The sequence below is a fragment of the Pseudorasbora parva genome, chromosome 16, assembly GCF_024679245.1.
Source record: "Pseudorasbora parva isolate DD20220531a chromosome 16, ASM2467924v1, whole genome shotgun sequence".
Classification (NCBI taxonomy): Eukaryota; Metazoa; Chordata; class Actinopteri; order Cypriniformes; family Gobionidae; genus Pseudorasbora; species Pseudorasbora parva.
This window is the reverse complement of record NC_090187.1, coordinates 43,845,559-43,866,810: the sequence shown is the minus strand read 5'-3', so window position 1 is coordinate 43,866,810 and position 21,252 is coordinate 43,845,559. Positions and strand designations below refer to the sequence as shown.

Below are 21,252 nucleotides of genomic sequence, written 5' to 3'. Positions count from 1 at the left end.
ATCCAGTAGCGGTGGCTTTGGGAGTGGCCTTGTAGGGTAGCGTAGCAATGCATTCTGGGAGTTGTTGTCTTTCATCTTCATGAGACAAAAATACATTGTCTGTCTTTTCTCAGTCAAGAAGGCACCAAACTCAAAAATAATTTCACATTTCTACTACATTAATGAGGCAGATTAAATACAAAGCTTAATGCTAAATCACTGAAGTAACCCTTTAAACGCATATTATTACTCATATATATAGCCTAATTATGGACTACATTATGACAAGACAAGACAATCTAGCTGTTTGGGGGAAAAAACGAATAAATCATACCTGACACAGCAGTAGTTCTATGTTTAAAGTTTATGGCACGCCCATTTTGGGAATTTGGGTATCAAAATTATTTCCGCACTTCCCAGTGGTAAACACGACATCAGAGGCGTTCATGTGCAATTTTTACCTCGGAAACTCATAGATACTATAATCCTGATAGCACGTGAAGATAGTATAAAACACCAGGCGTAAACGGGAATGTCTCCCTCGTCTGCTTGTGATCCGATCGACCAAAACGCATCTTAAAGGTGTGGCTGCATGCGATTTGACTTTTGTAACTTTAGTTAGTGTGTAATGTCGCTGCTTGAGCATAAACAGTCTCTGCAAAGTTACAGCACTGAAAGTTCAATGCAAACGGAGATATTGTCTTTTAAAGTTACGGCAGTTTATTGCCTAAAAAATGGCCGGTTTGGACTACAACGAGCTTCTTCCTGGGTTGGTGACATCATAAACCCTCGCTAGTCTCCGCAGATGGGACTTCTGCCCGTAATGGGAAGGGGCGTGGCCTTAACCTGTGCTTGGCACTTCAGCCAATAAAAATACAGGAAACTACATTTGGCCATCTGACCAATCTAAGACCATTGCGTTTGTCAGAGGGAGGGGCTTCATAGAAGCAGGAAGCAAACGAGCCGCTCAAAGGACAGACAGCGGTGTGGAATAAAGGGAGAATAGAAGAAAAATACGGCGTAAAAAAAAAGAAAAAGGATTAAGACATGTTATACTGGGCCCCATAAACACAACCAAGCCTAGAAACAACCCCACAGAACCACCTCTTTAATACCAGGAGTAAACAGGGCATAAGTGTTGAAGTCCACACAGTTGTTCTGATAGATCTCACTATAGGTTCTTTTCCTCAGGAGAAACATCTGAGAAGCAGGAGACTTCAGTAAAAGACAGAAGACAGAGTTATGATCAACTCTAGATCTCATTTGTGATCGTTCTTGCCTCTGGGCACAAATATGAAATATCACATTGGCATGATAGCGGTGCTCATGGTTCTAAACTGCAGTTGAGTTTAACCTTGGTGCGTGATGAATGTGGCCCGAGACGCTCGGCTCGGCTCGACTCCAAGAAGCTGAAGACGACGGAGACTCAATCATCCCGGATGCGTCTCATTTACAGATCTACGGTACAGTGCTGGAACGCAGCAACCAAAATATCAATAAAACATGTCAAAATGTGCACAGGCTGGGCGATTTATATAATATCTGTGATTTAATATAATACACACAAGCGTTCTGTTTTTTCCCCCTCTCAAATAAATGAATACTCTTACTCAAATACATCCAAAGTGACAGTAAAGACATTTATAATGTTACAAAAGCTTCAATTTCAAATAAACGCTATTCTTTTGAACTTTCTATTCATCAAAGAATCATGAAAAATAAAATGTATCACGGTTTCCACCAAAATATGAAGCAACACGATTTTTTTAAACATTGATAATAATCATAAATGTTTCTTGAGCTGAACGAAAATAATTCAACAAAATATTGATTCGTTTATATCTTCATCACAGCCCTTTTATCACTCTATCTCTATCTAAAGGATATTTGGAAAGTAATTTCATATTTTATACTCAAGAAACTGACAAAGGGAATATTTTGGCAGGTCATTCAAGACTGAGGTGGTTTTGTCATATAATCTCAGGATGACAAATGAACCGGCGCTCTAAGCCATCTTTTAATCATCATTCTTACACAAATAAAAGATGGATCAAGCTCAGCGTGTTCATTCGTCTCTGTTGAGGAAAATGGCACTACTAAAAGATAGAAATGTGCCGACATACTTCACTAACAACAACTGAGCTTCTTTCAGACTTAAAGCGGTGGTTGATAATGATTTGACTGTTTTAACTTTAATGAGTGTGTGATGTCGCTGCAACATCTGTGAACAACATCTGCAAAGTTACGACGCTCAAAGTTCAAAGCAAAGGGAGATATTTTTCTTTTACAGAAATCTCTTTTTAAGGACTACACCAAACGACTGTAGGGACTACGAGAAAGTGACATCACCAACCCTAATATTTGCATAACCCCGCCCCCGGGAACATGTGAAGAAAAGGAAGAGTTGCTGTAGTCGAGCACATTTGGGAGTCGCTCAGGCTGTCGTCCTTCTTTCACATTTACTGATACAGTACGAACACAAACGCAATAGCACGTCATAAAGCAAGATGACAACATCAATTATAACCGTAATTAAACTAAACTATCCCTGTTCTCTCTTCATCAGCAGATATTATAACCGTAATTAAACTAAACTATCCCTGTTCTCTCTACATCAGCAGATATTATAACCGTAATTAAACTAAACTATCCCTGCTCTCTCTTCATCAGCAGATATTATAACCGTAATTAAACTAAACTATCCCTGTTCTCTCTACATCAGCAGATATTATAACCGTAATTAAACTAAACTATCCCTGTTCTCTCTTCATCAGCAGATATTATAACCGTAATTAAACTAAACTATCCCTGTTCTCTCTTCATCTGCAGATATTATTACCGTAATTAAACTAAACTATCCCTGTTCTCTCTTCATCAGCAGATATTATTACCGTAATTAAACTAAACTATCCCTGTTCTCTCTTCATCAGCAGATATTATAACCGTAATTAAACTAAACTATCCCTGTTCTCCCTTCATCAGCAGATATTATAACCGTAATTAAACTAAACTATCCCTGTTCTCTCTTCATCAGCAGATATTATAACCGTAATTAAACTAAACTATCCCTGTTCTCTCTTCATCAGCAGATATTATAACCGTAATTAAACTAAACTATCCCTGTTCTCTCTTCATCAGCAGATATTCTCTGGCTCATTTCACAACAGTTCCCACACCAGCGGTTTAGAGATTATCATGACAGAATATGCTAATCAATGATTGAAGATCGTTAACCCATGAACTTATCAACTATCCCTTCAGAAACGTCCTGTCTCATTCTACATGACGTCTCTTCTTCTTGAGTTTCAGAGCTGCTAACAAAAGCTCTTCTAAAAAGGGCGCGGGGAGCAGCAGCTCATTTGCATTTAAAGGGACAAACAAAAACAGCTTACCCTCAAAAAGTGCCAATTTTAACATTTTATATGTGGGGTATTTTGAGCTAAAACTTCACATACACACTGAGGATTTTTACATTTTGTAAAAAGGGGCATAACAGGCCCCTTTACACATTCATGGACCTAGACATGTAAGGTCAACATGAAATCAAATTGCAATATATATTATTTTTACGGAGTTTAGAAACATTGCCACTGATATAGAAAAGAACTGGAGCTCTGGCAGAGCTTTTTCATCCTCGAACAGCAAAAAAGCATCACAGTTCCTGCTCTTATTGTGAATGATTCATCAATCCACATCTAAATAACAACATTATCTTAATTTCAATGATCGCTCAGGTGAGCACCTGCTCAGAAACAGCAGAGAGACTGAAGGAAGCCGTGTGTGGAGCGAGCTATGAAAAGACACAATTTTCACTTAGTTGAATTCCCAGCCTGAGGCACGATCACGTGAACCATAATTATATTCTCTCGAAATAAAGACATCCGTGTCTGGAGTTTTCAGCCACCCTAGCGAACAGATTGGGTTTTCACACCTCCTCTACTGGAGCGCGATTCTCCGCAAGCCTCCGCGGGAACAGAAACATCTGGATGGTGCGTAATGACATGCATTCACTGAGGCTTTCAGTCAGCACCTATCAGGGAAATTAGCTTATGCTTCTGATGCATGCTCATACGTCTCGGTTAAAACTAAAAAAGACCATGCAATCATTTTTAAAAGATGATTCTTCAATACGGCAATTCTTAAAACATGCATTCACACTGAAATCACTGCATAATCACTCACTGGCAATAGATGCTTTTATTAATTGTATCTTATGCCAACTTAAAAAGGTTTAACGGTGGCAGCTTGAGTGTGTTAACGGGATCACTTGAGTTTTTCACCTCTCCGCTGGGAACTACGGCTCCCTGGAGGACAATAAAACACCACATTTCCACACACACGGGTGTTGAGTAGGTGGAGCGGGTCACGAGTGTCTACCATATTAAGCAATAATCAGTAATTCTGTGGCTTGTTTATATCATAATCTTAGAGTCACGACGCAGTGCATATCACATCTTTTTATGTGCTTTCTTCATCTTTTTCCGCCGCCTGTAAATTGCATATGGACTATGAAACACAGGTGGTAAGAATGAGTCATTTTTCTTGCAGCCCGACAGAAACTTCTAACGGCTCTCGCATGTGTGACATCAATTCTTGGTAAATCTCAACCGCATTCTGAGTTAATGTGCTGCCATTGTAAAGAACATGTTCCCGTTTTTTTATACATGGCTCAAAGTCATTCGATTTTAAAAAAATGACTGAAAAAAATGATTCAGGGCCTTCAGTTCACTTTACTTAAACATATCTAATTTTGTCTCAACTTAATTGAATTGTGTTCAATCAACTTAATATATCTAAAACTGAAGTTTACTTAATTAATTTGTGTTAAAACTACATGAAATATTTGTGCTGACATAACTAACTGGGCAGTGGATCTGTAGTTCCCAGCATGCTTTGCAAGGGACTGCGTTAGAAGAGTAAATTTAGGGATTAACGTGTTATTTTATGTGTTTTTCAGTAAAGGGAGCGATGTTATTAGTTTATGTTAGTGTTTAATGTTCAGTTATGTCGGACATTGAGGAGTTTCTGTCATTTTGTGGTTACCGTTATGCAGAAGAGTGTGTGTGTGTGTTTAGGCTGTGAGCACTTATACACATTAATTGGACAGAATTCCTGCTCTCAATTAAATTAGAGTTTGTTCAATGCATTATTTGGTATATTATTTCTAAAAATATGCTTGTTGTTATTTAAAATATTTAAAGGTAGATTAAATTAATAAATGTGTTCACCTTACATAATTAACCTTTATAAAGTTAACATAACATTATTAAGTAAACTGCACATGTAACAGTGACAAATTCAAATGGTTTTTATTTACTCAAAGAAATGTTGTCAGCTTTACTTGAATTTCTTTTGTTCATATAACTAAACTGTTATTTGTAAAAATTGCTCAATATAGTTGTGTGCAACCACATCTTTTTGAAGTAAATTCAACAAGTAATTTTTTGCGTGTATATACAGTATGACAAATAACGCACGTGAGCTTTAATCGGCATAATTAGGGGTCAAACACTTAAAGGTGGGGTAAGTGTTATTTCAAAACCGTTTTAGAAAAACATGTCTATGGTGAGAAGAGAGAGAGCCAATCAGTAGGTAAGGGGCGTGTCTATGGTGAGAAGAGAGAGAGCCAATCAGCAGGTAAGGGGCGTGTCTATGGTGAGAAGAGAGAGAGCCAATCTGTAGGTAACGGGCATGTCTATGGTGAGAAGAGAGTGAGCCAATCAACCGGTAAGGGGCGTGTCTATGGTGAGAAGAGAGAGAGCCAATCAGCAGGTAAGGGGCGTGTCTATGGTGAGAAGAGAGAGAGCCAATCAGTAGGTAAGGGGCGTGTCTATGGTGAGAAGAGAGTGAGCCAATCAACCGGTAAGGGGCGTGTCTATGGTGAGAAGAGAGAGAGCCAATCAGCAGGTAAGGGGCGTGTCTATGGTGAGAAGAGAGAGAGCCAATCAGTAGGTAAGGGGCGTGTCTATGGTGAGAAGAGAGAGAGACAATCAGCAGGTAAGGGGCGTGTCTATGGTGAGAAGAGAGAGAGCCAATCAGCAGGTAAGGGGCGTGTCTATGGTGAGAAGAGAGAGAGCCAATCAGCAGGTAAGGGGCGTGTCTATGGCAAGAAGAGAGAGAGCCAATCAGCAGGTAAGGGGGCGTGTCTATGGTGAGAAGAGAGTGAGCCAATCAGCCGGTAAGGGGCGTGTCTATGGTGAGAAGAGAGAGAGCCAATCAGCAGGTAAGGGGCGTGTCTATGGTGAGAAGAGAGTGAGCCAATCAGCCGGTAAGGGGCGTGTCTATGGTGAGAAGAGAGAGAGTGAGCCAATCAGCAGGTAAGGGGCGTGTCTATGGTGAGAAGAGAGAGAGCCAATCAGCAGGTAAGGGGCGTGTCTATGGTGAGAAGAGAGTGAGCCAATCAGCCGGTAAGGGGCGTGTCTATGGTGAGAAGAGAGGCTCAGTGCACAGTCACACATGACGGACATTAGCCAAGAAAGAACTAATATATGCTGCTTTTGCTTGAATATGCTCGTGTCATGTTCGCTTGTTTGTCCATTTGCGATCGTATTGTGTCTCACTTCAGCGATGATAAAGACCGGTTCATTTCCACACCGTATGGAGCATCTAAATCTCCTCACTGTGTGCTTCAACCATCAGCTCACACAATGTGTCCGACAGGTAAGATACTATCCTCCTAATATACCGGTATGTTTGTTTCCTCTTTCCATCTATATTACCCATCCGGTCATAATTGTAATATATGTCGTTAGCTGGACTATCGAGCTTGTATAGCCTACTAACTTTATCGACTGTTTTCCAAGATGGCGCCTGTCCGTAAACGCGTAAGGCACTATGTTTATAAAGTATCTTCTAATTAAACTGTTTGTACTCTTACAAAGTTCTCAATGGTTCGGTTTGCATGTAGGGACCCTCATTATGCTGCTGTGTTAGTGTGAGGCTATTTTGAGCCTTGTTAGTGGTATTAACTAGCGGTTTAATTTCGCTACTCTGTGCCCCATAGACTAGTGTTATAAGCTAATCTGTTTTTAAAGATAAAACTCTTTACATTCGATTTCCATGAAAACACATCCCAGAGAACGATCTACTCGGTAACCATCTGTTAATTACCCCTAGGTTCATTTCTTACCGGAGTTGTCCTTTAAGTAAAGCTGTCAATACTAATTTTTAGTAGTAACAACTCAGTAAAGTTACGTTCATGTGGTTACATGAGTTAAGTAATGTTAACAAGGATGATTTGAGTGCAATTCACAACAGTGAAAGTTAATTTTTTTGAGTGTAGAGGACAGTCTGAACTGTCACCATACCAAACTTAATCCCTCTAGCGCCACCACCTGTCCAAAATTGCACTTATGTTTGTGCTAATAACTTTTGAACCGCGAGGGCTAGAAACGAAATTCCTCTGATTCCTTGGCTCAAGGCGATTCGATTTTTCCGTGATGAAAATTTATTCCAACTTTTACGAACTCCTCAGAAATAAATGATAATTTAAAGTATAATAAATTGAAAACCAAGTATTTTAAATTATAATAATACATCACAATATTACATTTTTTTCTATATTTTTGATCAAATAAATGCAGGCTTGATGAGCAGAAGAAACGTCTTACAAAAACATTACAAATAGTAATGTGTCCAAACTCTTGACCTGTACTGTATATAAAAACAATTATGCAAATAAAGCACCTTTAACAATCATAATTGTCTTGATTTTCAGATTTTTTCGTACTTTTTATCCGTATAAACATGCAAAATGTCATAAGATGCTGAAAGTTTAGTGAGCTTATGCTTAAAATGAGAAATATTTTCCATTTGAAGGGAGTTTATTTTTCTGAGACTCATATTTTAAGCATAAGCTTGCTTCATTTTAACTGAATTAATCAGAAAACATCAGATTTTGTATCATATCATTTTGCACTAATCAACATAATATTTATATGAGTAACAAACATCTACAATTTCTTTGAAGTATCTTCTCTAGCTCGTTTTAAATGGTTCTGCACTGTGACAAATGCATTAAAAGTACAAATATCACAATTAATATGATATTGGAAACGCTGCATTTGTACAATAATCGTCTCCAAAATGCAGTTAAAACGGTTTTAGATAAAGTCACGCCACGTCAGGCCAAAGATATGAGCATATCTGCTTTAAACAGGATTAATGCTGTAATTATCATCTCAAAAAAGCTGAAGCTCATAGCTTAAAATTCACCCAAAAACAAAATGAATATTCTGTCATTGTGTAATCGCCCTCGTTGGGCTTTGCTTTCTCAAAAGAAGACGTGCCTTGTACAAAACAGCAATCATATCATAAAAGAAGTCTTTATTAGAACAAAAGTCATGAGGGTGAGAACATGACGACACACTCTCCCTTTGAAAACACACACGGCTGTCGGCCACGGATGTCACATGAGCTATTTATACTCCAAAGAGTGCCTTTATACGGTGAATTGTTCATGAGGCCAGATTAGACATGCTTCATAGACATATTCACGTCCCCTTTCCATCAGAGCGAGGTTATAGTCTGTAATAAAGCACACAGTCCTCACTATGAAGCCAGTCCATTAAGAGTCACTGGATTCCCTCGCACACAAAATAACTCTCTCTGTGCTCCTCGTGTCTGTTCTAATAATAGACGCGTGCAGCGGAATAAAGCAGAGCATTTACAGTCCTGCGCATATCTGTTGCTGCTTCAGGGCTCTCTCTACACACACACACACGCGCGCACACACACACACACTTGTTTTTGTGACATATGGGGGCATTCCATGGGCGTAATGTTTTTTATACTGTACAAACCGTATTTTCTATCCCCTTACACTGCCCCTAAACCTACCCATCACACACACACACACACACACACACACACACACAGCCCCTAAACCTACCCATCACACACACACACACACACACACACACTGCCCCTAAACCTACCCATCACAGGAAACATTCTGCATTTTGACTTTCTCATAAAAACTCCTCCTGTGTGATTTATAAGCCTTTTGAAAAGTGGGGCCATGGGTAATGTCCTCATATTTCACCCTCTCCTGTAATACCTGTGTCATACCCATGGCATTATACACATTTGTGTCCTCATATGTCACAAAAACATGCCCACACACACACCCACACACACATTTGTTTTTGTGAAATGTGGGGACTCTCCATAGGCGTAATGGTTTTATTCTGTACAAATCGTATTTTCTATCCCCTTACACTGCCCCTACCCCTAAACCTACCCACACACACACACACACACACACACACACACACACACACACACACACACACACACACACACACACACACACACACACACACACACACACACACACACACACACACACACACACACACACACACACACACAATCTTCAGATCAATTCCTTAATAGCAGGACGAGCAGGCAACGCAGATACGAGATGCAAACACCAATGCAATATTAAAAACAGCTTTCCCAAACAGATCGAGCAGCGCTGACGTCTCATCTCTGAATATTTAGCTGGGATATGAATTTTAATATTACAAACAGCAGCGTGGCGGCGTATCGTCAAGGTCATGGGGTCAATTCCCAGGGAAAGCATGTGCAATGTCTTCATTAAAGTTTATTTTATATATAGAGAGAGATTTGAAAGTGACTTTCATTGCATGTATTTTTATCATCCCTGGGAATTGCCATGACCTTGACGACACTCCCATTATGCGCTCCCATTTAATATGTTATTTAACACTGGAAAGCCAGACAAAATAACACACTTTTTAAATATGTTAAATGTTTGAACAGTTTGCACACTGTAAAAAAAATTAAAATGTCTCCACTTTTGTGGGGCCATGGGTAATGTCCTCATATTTCACCCTCTCCTGTAATACCTGTGTCATACCCATGGCATTATACACATTTGTGTCCTCATATGTCACAAAAACATGCCCACACACACTAAAAAAGTGACTGATCTAAATTTTTCAGTTGGCCAAATTGAAATTCATTCATTGATGCAATAAAAACTAAAAAGTTAAGATGTGATCAGTCACTTGTTTTTAGTGTGTGTGTGTCGGGGCATGTCTTTGTGACATATGAGGACACGAATGTGTATAATGATATTTTTGTGTATAATGATATTTTTTTTACAGTGCATGCTATGATGGCAAATGGGATTGATTGTCTTTAATAGCACAGAAACGTTGATCACGTTATGTATTATATTACGTCCGCTCGGGTCTCTTTGTTGGGATAAGCTGCGAATATAATTTGTCGATAGTTAAATGCCTGGCTAACCTCAGACATGCACACTAACAGCTCTGCATCAGATACGGTGCGTGTTCCTCCTCTGGGGTTCTGAGTTATTGCTAAACATTGATTTAATTCTGGCTGTATTTTAATAATAAGATTTGAGTGTTAAGTCTTGAGTGGGCCGCAGCGAGGCTCGAGTCGCAGAGTTCAGGCGGAGACAGCAGACGGTGGAGCTACAGAGGGGCTGGAATCTGTGTGAGGATTTACCAAACAATAGCTGGATTATAGAGGAGAGCCACTGACCTTATGTCTGGACAATCAAAGCAGACCTTCACATACACACAATCACTCATACACACACACACACACACACACACACACATGCATGCACACGCACACACACACACAAACTGTCACACACTCATGCATGCACACACACGCACACACACACACGTCTGGTTCACTATATTTGTGGGGACTCTCCATAGACGTAATGGTTTTTATACCGTACAAACTGTACATTCTATCCTCCTACACTGCCCCTAAACCTACCCATCACACACACACACACACCCTAAACCTACCCATCACAGGAAACATTCTGCATTTTTACTTTCTAATAAAAACTGAAAAGTGGGGCCATGGGTAATGTCCTCATATTTCACCCTCTCCTGTAATACCTGTGTCATACCGATGGCATTATACACATTTGTGTCCTCATATGTCACAAAAACATGCCCACACACACACACACACAAACAGCACCTGCCCCTAAACCTACCCATCACAGGAAACATTCTGCAGTTTTACATTTTCAAAAAAAACATTATTTAGTATAAATCAATTTACATTGTGGGGACCACTGGCTGGTGATCTCAGGTTTATATTACATTGTGGGGACATTTGGTGCACACACACACACACACACACACACACACACACACACACACACACACGCACACATGCACACTCACTCACTGACTCATACACACACTCACACACTGCATCAGCTATAGCAGAGCATGTTTATTCATTACTTTACCAAGCACTTTAAACACACACACTAGTGTCGTCACGATTTTCCGATACTATACCCTGAAAAATATCAATACAACTATAACAGCAATCCACACACACACACACACACACACACACACACACACACACACACACACACACACAACTAGGTATATTTGCTTTTTAAAGTGCTGTATATACACACACGTCGCAGCTAGATAGAAATATGTTCTCACACCCGTTTAATAAAGCCGCAATGCAACACGTTTGGGAAGACCTGCTCAATAATCAATATGTCATCATATCTGAACACAAACACACACAAACTCTCACTGATACACACACTCATCACCTGATGCTTTTCTGTTTTCATGCATTGCACGAAGACATAAACCGGACTGATGCATGAGTTGTTGTTCCTGCTGGCTGAGGAGGGAATACCCTGGCCCTGAGTGTGTGTGTGTGTGTGTGTGTGTGTGTGTGTGTGTGTGTAGGTGATGAATCTGCCCTCTCCTGGTCACAGCTGTGACTCTCCACAGTGTAAAGTCAGACACATGCCTTCAGGGACACACACACACACACACACACACACACACACACACACACACACACACACACACACACACTGCTCACAAACACACTACTTTCCATCTCAAAAGCATAAGATCTCTCAATGCACAACACCAGCGACATCAAGGCATTACATAATCTGAAGATCTGGTGTGAGGATGTGAAGTGTAAACAACACGGATTACTCAGGAGAATAGGACACACACACACACTATTAAAACGCGCGTATTGAAAGTGCGATCACTGTCGAACATGCACACATGATCCTATAGGTCTGTTTACGCGTGATGAACCACACACACACACACACACATACACACACACACACACACACACGACTGTACCGCGGTTGGGTGTCTGTCATCGTAAAGATGGCATCGACCTCTAAAGCAGATTACACACAGATCCCGGACGTCCGCGTCGCGTTATCCTTACCGCTCTGAGATGAGACGTACGGGAGCATCACGTTCCCGTGGATGAGGAGCAGCGCGAGCATCCCCGTGTAGGACAGCATCCTTCAGGAGGAGAGAGAGAGATAGAGAGAGAGGGAGATGGAGAGAGAGAGAGAGAGATGGACGCGGAGCGGCTTCAGTCGCAGAGGATGGCGGAGGAGGAGCGCGGACGCACGGCGAGAAACGCGACAGACACGGCGCGGCTCTGCTGCATGGAGGACGGATGAGGATGAGGATGCTGCGGCTGGCCGACGCTCAGGGACGCGGACGCGGATGCTGATGATGGTGATGAGGGGCCATCGGAGTGTCCGTCATCACGAAGAACCTTCAGCTGTCAGTGCGCGCACCCCGCGGTTCATTCGCGCGCATCATCAGCTGTCGGAGCGCGCTCTCGTGCGCGGTGCGTCGTGCGCATTAGCTCTGCGTAGCTCCAGCGCATTCAATCACTGGAACGTTTACATTACAATACAGTCGCACGCAGTGCAATGAACATGCATATTAAATAATAAATACAAACTTTAAATTATACTACACTCCCAAAAATAACTCATTAAAATTTGATCTAGGGAAAAAATTATAATTATATAAAATCGTCATATTTTTTAGAGTTCTGAAGAAAGAAAAAAAAACTTTAAAAAGCCTATTATTATTTTGTGCATTCTGTCAATATTACAAATATCATTTTTTTGTAATATCTGTTACCCATATTAAATTATATGGTACCATATCTATAAACCCATATTGACATAAAGAGAAGAAGAGTCATTATAAAATGTATGTAGGACATTATATATATATATATATATATATAAAATATCTGTATTTATAAATTAAAAAACTGTTTAAGATTTATACATAATGTGTTATTAAGCTCTAGTTTATTTTTACTGATTTAAAATTCTTAATTCATAAAATGTACAGATTATTCAATACGATGGAATCTTACAATTAGTTGAAGAAAGGCTTACATTTTTTTATGAGTATACATTTGGCCGTTAGAAATATTAATAAATAAATACTATAAAATTGCAACATGCAACAATGCATCGATCTATCTATCTATCTATCTATCTATCTATCTATCTATCTATCTATCTATCTATCTATCTATCTATCTATCTATCTATCTATCTATCTATCTATACAAATTTTACATGTTCCAATTTTTTATATATTATATATATATATATATATATATATATATATATATATATATATATATATATATATATATATATATATATATATACACACACATACATACAACTTTTTTGTATCAAACACATGTTAAAAAAAATTATATTTTAGTTTAGATGACAGAATAATAAAAAAAAAATCCTACATTTTGACCTGTAATTTTGAAATTAACTTACAAAAGCACTGACGAAAATAACCATTTATGACCTGAAACCTTTACTGATTCAGATTCAGATTTATTTAATGCCATGTCAGCATCTAAGGCTATTTTCATGGCAAACATTAAATTGCATATAATGCATATTGCATACAAATATCATATAAATACAATAAAACCAAACAAACAGTCTTTACGTAAATACAGCACTTGTGACAACTAGCCCCGATCTCCCTTGTATTGTAGAACTGAATGAGAACCATATATATATGAAAGCTTGAGAACCACAGAACACCATAAGCATGTCAGTATAATGGTACAGTGTATTAATGTCTAGAATATGTATCTAGGGCACTACTGAGATTCCCAGAAGAAAGCACATGTTCTCCACACAGTGTGGTCATTAACACACAGTCAGTCAGGATTAAGAGCTGAGCACAATCATGATCTGCACTCGCTCACATTCACACAGCGCCACCTGATGGACAAACCAACACATGCATACAAAACACATGACTTTTTGTTTTCTAGAGAAATTCATATAGCCTGGATGCCAGCCGAACTCAGCCATTTTTACTTGTGTTGTCAGTTTACTGGTTTGCATGTAAACGGGGAAAACTGGTTATTTCAATAAGCTGATATGTGTGCGTTATCAGCTTACTGGTGTGCATGTAAACACACTCAATGATGGCTGTTGTTGAAGAACTGAGATGTGTAGAGTGCGCCATCGCGTCTGTTGTAGAAGATATCGACAGCGTATTAATTTTAAAAGAGGAACAGAGGACCGCGATCAAGGCATTTGTCGATGGGAAAGATGTCTTTAGCATCTGTTGCTCTGATTGGTTGTCGGTCTGTCCAATCGAGGACTTTCCTGGTTGGGTTGAAACACCCCATAATCAAAGCCCAACGGAGCATCACTCATATTTTGACTAGAGTTGAGTATGACCACGTCAGGCTAAAATTCATACGCAAGCACAGTTTATATATGGCCATTAAACTAACTCAACGCAAGCAGAAGCCTGTGGGTTCAAAGGTTTTAGGGTCACATCTTTTGTAATGATTCTTTTAAAAGCTCTCAGGAGAGTAAAGGCGAGCCTAGACAATGCGTATGAGTTGAGAATGATTCTGATGACACAGCACGCTGAGATCTGCAGTCACGCTGACGTGCCCAATAACAGCGCAGCCACTTTTCCCTCCACTTTACTCAAGCACGTCAATGAAAGACACATTTAAATGAAAGCCACACCCACCGTCCGCCGCCAGCCAATGACGTGCGGAGGAGAGGCGACCAACGACACACCCACATTTGTCCCAAGCCAATGGGATGCTAAAGGTCAGGAGGGGGGGAAAACTTGCCCCAGGATCAATTCGTCTCGCATCAGTGACCTTCTCCAAATGTGTGGGAGGAATTTCACCAGCTCTCCTCTTGACTTTCAGGTGTTGTTAGTATGGGAAGTCGACAACAATGGCTTACGAGACTGAAGAATGAACTGAGCAACAGTCCTCTGGTGTCCAACGTGGCTTTCGGCTTCATCCTGATGGGACTGGAGAAGTTGGTGGAGCTGGAGTTTGAGTGTCCGTGTAATCCGGCCTGGAACGGGCTGTTTTCCTCCGCATTCTTTATCATTCCCGCCGTCATGGCCTTCGCGCTGATGATGATCATTCAGGGATGCAGGTGTGACGTTTGGTGCAGGAGGTCCGTGTCCCTGTCCGGATTCGTTCCTGCCGTGGTCTGGTTGATCCTGCTTTTCCTGGACGGTCAGTATTTCGCCTGCGCGATGACAGACTGGCACGGACGCTTCGTGATCGTGGACAAAGCCGCTCCGCAGAAATGGTGCGAGCCCATTCAGGAAGAGAGTGTCACTCCTCAGGAACTCATGCTGCGCTCACAGCGACTGTTTGTGGAGTCTCAGGTGAGATCCAGTAGCCCGTCAAACCACACTGACACATTTTTAGAACTCTAGATATAATGAAACGCTTTTAGAACGTTGAAGATATAATGAAACATTTTTAGAACGCTGAAGATATAATGAAACGTTTAAGAACGCTGAAGATAGAATGAAACATTTTTAGAACGCTGAAGATACAATGAAACGTTTTAAAACTCTGAAGATACAATGAAACATTTTTAGAAGTTTAAAGATATAATGAAACCCTTTTAGAACGCTGAAGATATAATGAAACATTTTTAGAACGCTGAAGATACAATGAAACGTTTTAGAATGCTGAAGATATAATGAAACATTTTTAGAACGCTGAAGATACAATTAAACATTTTTAGAATGCTGAAGATATAATGAAACATTTTTAGAACACTGAAGATACAATTAAACATTTTTAGAACGCTGAAGATACAATGAAACGTTTTAAAACTCTGAAGATACAATGAAACATTTGTAGAACTTTAAAGATATAATGAAACATTTTTAGAACGCTGAAGATTTAATGAAACGTTTTAGAACGCTGAAGATAAAATGAAACATTTGTGGATTTTTGCTATAGAGAACATCTATAGTACTTTGAGACTCAAAGATATTGAATATTTTTTAGTTTAGTTCCAGTCTTGACTAGATTCTTGACAACCACCAATGAAACGTTTGACATTACATTTACTTCTTCTGTAACCCCAAAATGTAATAGGGGAATCTCACAAAACATGTCATGAAAATATCTTCCTTTTCTTTTCTTTTCTTTTCTTTTCTTTTCTTTTCTTTTCTTTTCTTTTCTTTTCTTTTCTTTTCTTTTCTTTTCTTAAAAAGTCAAATTATACCGTTGCGGTGTGTAGGTCATATAATGCATGTGAATGGGTAACAATTCTATGAGAGCAAAACAAAACATGCTTAGACAACATGCACAAAAACCCTGTGGCTCACACAAACTGAGGGGTAAGAGACGCATGACATTAAATTCGAATCTGCCTTTTGCCGCACTCGCTCTACTCCCTTTCCCCATCACATATCAGATCGGAAAGGTATTTTTTTTCAATAAAAAAGAGAAAATATTAGAAAAGGGCAAATAAAGCGTTTAACATGTGTTTAATAATACGTTTCTCGGTTAAGGGGTAGTCGAGGTAAACAGACATGTGCTGAATTAGAGACGATAAAAGTGAGTTGGTCCAATATCATTGGTCTTAAAAAGTGGGTGGGTCTTGTCCCACACACACACACACTGTTTCCGACGCCCATGGCTCCATGTAAACGCACCCGACTGTAAAAAATAGCGGTACATGGCACTGTAAAAACCGGATCGTTTATTTATAGTTCGATTACGGATATTTCACGTCATGTTCGAATGCATATTCGAATATCGAATAATAATTGACAGCCCTTCTGGGGGTTAGCAGATAAACATAACATGTTCATTTTTGGGTGAACTATCCCTTTAAGGCAGCAGTTTTGTTTTTTACAGTGTGGTTACACGTTACCTGTTACAGATGCCCAGTGTTTCTCCGTCTCATTAACAGGTGATCGGCATAGTGCTGCTCATTTTAATCTGTTTCGGACTGGTCGTGCATGTGATCAGAGAAAGCTGCCAGCAGGAACTGGAAACGCAAGACGCCGACGTGGCGGAGATGACCCTCTACAGCTCCAGCTGATACGCCTCCATCTGTCTGAAGAAAACAACACGTGTTACAAGCCTTTCTGTAGAGCCACTCTGGACATTACAGTGTTCATTAAATAGCACAGTGAGTAACACAAGAACATGTACTTACAGGGATAATTCACCCCGAGAAAGAAGATTCAGTCACTCATCCTCAAGTGTGCCAGACGTGTATGACTTTCTTTCTTCTGCGGAGAAAAGGACAAATGTGCTGGTCGTTCTTTTCACTGCATCCGTGAATCCATCAGTGTTGGGTTTAATTAGTTACTAAGTCATTTAATTACTTTTCCCTTGAAAAAGTAAAGTAAGGGATTACTCTTATTTGTTCTGTGATTATAGTTACTTCAGGTGTAATTGAAAATACTAAATATAATTATACATAATTCAATAGTGGACTTAACATCAACATTTCAAGTCTAGCTTTAAAATGCATGTTTTTATGTATCCTTCTCACATTTTTTAATCCTTTGGTCAGTTAAAGAGTAATTTATGTAGTTTTGTATTATGTATTTGAATGAATTAAAAGAGCCGTTTCACGTTTAACCTTGAATCGCTTAACTCGAGGTTGATATTTAGAAATTAATTAAAAAGTAATTCAATACTTTTTGGAGAGAGTAACTCGTACAGTAATCTAATTACATTATTGAAGATGTAATTAGTAACTAGTAATTCATTACTTTTTTTAGAGTAACTTACCCAACACTGGAATCCATGATCCGATCGCAGGGAGAACAAAACGTCAGTGAATAACGACTCAAGACTCCTTTTATACAGTTTGTCCTTTTAAAAGCTTGAAATGTTCTCCGTTCTTTCTAAATTGCATGGAAGAGCAAATAGCACAATTATCCTTGAGGAGGAAATAAAGTCATACTGCTATCGATTACATGACGAAAAAGTTATTTTTTGGAGGGAACTTAACTAACACTTTAAAGGATTATTCCAGGTTCAGACCAAGTTAAGCTCTATTGACAGCATCTGTGAACCATTAAAGGGACAGTTCACCTAAATATGATCATTCTGGCATCATTTACTCGCCCTCATGTCGTTCCAATCCCATTAGACTTTCGTTCAGCGTCGAAACACGGATGAAGACTTTTGAATGAAATTGGAGCGATTTCTGTCCCTCCATTGACAGGCTACGCAACTACCACTTTGACGTTTAATAGTTCATAAAGACATCGTAAAACGAATCCATTGCATCAAGTGTTTTAGTCCAAATTTTCTGAAGAGACTCGATCGCTTTATTATGATAAACAGATTGAATTTACGCTTTTATTCACATAAACATTCATCAATACACACATCAGTTATGGTAAACAGAAGATCAAGCTCACCAATGAGGTTCATTCTCGTGTTACGCATCACGTTTGAGGTTCAGCCAGAGCCAATGAGGTTCATTCTGGTGTTACGCATCACGTTTGAGCTTCAGCGAGAGCCAATGAGGTTCATTCTGGTGTTACGCATCACGTTTGAGTTTCAGCCAGAGCCAGTGAGGTTCATTTTGGTGTTACGCATCACGTTTGAGCTTCAGCGAGAACCAATGAGGTTCATTCTGGTGTTACGCATCACATTTGAGCTTCAGCGAGAGCCAATGAGGTTCATTCTGGTGTTACGCATCACGTTTGAGCTTCAGCCAGAGCCAATGAGGTTCATTCTGGTGTTACGCATCACATTTGAGCTTCAGCCAGAGCCAATGAGGTTCATTCTGGTGTTACGCATCACATTTGAGCTTCAGCCAGAGCCAATGAGGTTCATTCTGGTGTTACGCATCACGTTTGAGCTTCAGCCAGAGCCAATGAGGTTCATTCTGGTGTTACGCATCACATTTGAGCTTCAGCCAGAGCCAATGAGGTTTATTCTGGTGTTACGCATCACGTTTGAGCTTCAGCGAGAACCAATGAGGTTCATTCTGGTGTTACGCATCACGTTTGAGCTTCAGCGAGAACCAATGAGGTTCATTCTGGTGTTACGCATCACGTTTGAGCTTCAGCGAGAGCCAATGAGGTTCATTTTGGTGTTACGCATCACGTTTGAGCTTCAGCGAGAACCAATGAGGTTCATTTTCGTGTTACGCATCACATTTGAGCTTCAGCGAGAGCCAATGAGGTTAATTTTGGTGTTACGCATCACATTTGAGCTTCAGCGAGAGCCAATGAGGTTCATTCTCGTGTTACGCATCACGTTTGAGCTTCAGCGAGAACCAATGAGGTTCATTCTGGTGTTACGCATCAAGTTTGAGCTTCAGCGAGAACCAATGAGGTTCATTCTCGTGTTACGCATCACGTTTGAGCTTCAGCGAGAACCAATGAGGTTCATTCTCGTGTTACGCATCACGTTTGAGCTTCAGCGAGAACCAATGAGGTTCATTCTGGTGTTACGCATCACGTTTGAGCTTCAGCGAGAACCAATGAGGTTCATTCTCGTGTTACGCATCACGTTTGAGCTTCAGCGAGAACCAATGAGGTTCATTCTTGTGTTACGCATCACGTTTGAGCTTCAGCGAGAACCAATGAGGTTCATTCTCGTGTTACGCATCACGTTTGAGCTTCATCGAGAGCCAATGAGGTTCATTTTGGTGTTACGCATCACATTTGAGCTTCATCGAGAGCCAATGAGGTTCATTCTGGTGTTACGCATCACATTTGAGCTTCAGCCAGAGCCAATGAGGTTCATTCTGGTGTTACGCATCACGTTTGAGCTTCAGCCAGAGCCAATGAGGTTCATTCTGGTGTTACGCATCACGTTTGAGCTTCAGCCAGAGCCAATGAGGTTCATTCTGGTGTTACGCATCACGTTTGAGCTTCAGCCAGAGCCAATGAGGTTCATTCTGGTGTTACGCATCACATTTGAGCTTCAGCCAGAGCCAATGAGGTTTATTCTGGTGTTACGCATCACGTTTGAGCTTCAGCGAGAACCAATGAGGTTCATTCTGGTGTTACGCATCACGTTTGAGCTTCAGCGAGAACCAATGAGGTTCATTCTGGTGTTACGCATCACGTTTGAGCTTCAGCGAGAGCCAATGAGGTTCATTTTGGTGTTACGCATCACGTTTGAGCTTCAGCGAGAACCAATGAGGTTCATTTTCGTGTTACGCATCACATTTGAGCTTCAGCGAGAGCCAATGAGGTTAATTTTGGTGTTACGCATCACATTTGAGCTTCAGCGAGAACCAATGAGGTTCATTCTCGTGTTATGCATCACGTTTGAGCTTCAGCGAGAACCAATGAGGTTCATTCTGGTGTTACGCATCACATTTGAGCTTCAGCGAGAGCCAATGAGGTTCATTCTCGTGTTACGCATCACGTTTGAGCTTCAGCGAGAACCAATGAGGTTCATTCTGGTGTTACGCATCAAGTTTGAGCTTCAGCGAGAACCAATGAGGTTCATTCTCGTGTTACGCATCACGTTTGAGCTTCAGCGAGAACCAATGAGGTTCATTCTGGTGTTACGCATCAAGTTTGAGCTTCAGCGAGAACCAATGAGGTTCATTGTCGTGTTACGCATCACGTTTGAGCTTCAGCGAGAACCAATGAGGTTCGTTCTTGTGTTACGCATCAAGTTTGAGCTTCAGCGAGAACCAATGAGGTTCATTCTCGTGTTACGCATCACGTTTGAGCTTCAGCGAGAACCAATGAGGTTCATTCTGGTGTTACGCATCAAGTTTGAGCTTCAGCGAGAACCAATGAGGTTCATTGTCGTGTTACGCATCACGTTTGAGCTTCAGCGAGAACCAATGAGGTTCATTCTCGTGTTACGCATCACGTTTGAGCTTCAGCGAGAACCAATGAGGTTCATTCTGGTGTTACGCATCACGTTTGAGCTTCAGCGAGAACCAATGAGGTTCATTCTCGTGTTACGCATCACGTTTGAGCTTCAGCGAGAACCAATGAGGTTCATTCTTGTGTTACGCATCACGTTTGAGCTTCAGCGAGAACCAATGAGGTTCATTCTCGTGTTACGCATCACGTTTGAGCTTCATCGAGAGCCAATGAGGTTCATTTTGGTGTTACGCATCACGTTTGAGCTTCAGCGAGAGCCAATGAGGTT

At 40.4% G+C, this 21,252-nt stretch overlaps 1 protein-coding gene across 3 annotated transcripts in view; it reads right to left on the bottom strand.

Moving 5' to 3' along the window:
* The window catches only part of nptnb (neuroplastin b), a 79,642-nt gene extending 62,234 nt beyond the window's left edge, over positions 1-17,408 (bottom strand). For 2 of the 3 annotated variants that reach the window (XM_067419136.1, XM_067419138.1), the window contains exon 1: positions 12,235-12,656. In XM_067419136.1, the coding sequence (XP_067275237.1) occupies positions 12,235-12,313 (79 nt within the window). In that variant the 5' untranslated portion in view covers positions 12,314-12,656. Of the gene's footprint in view, positions 1-12,234; positions 12,657-17,029; positions 17,216-17,317 lie in introns of those variants that run through there. The other variant, XM_067419137.1, reaches the window with a different exon arrangement.
* Positions 17,409-21,252: the final 3,844 nt, after the last annotated feature.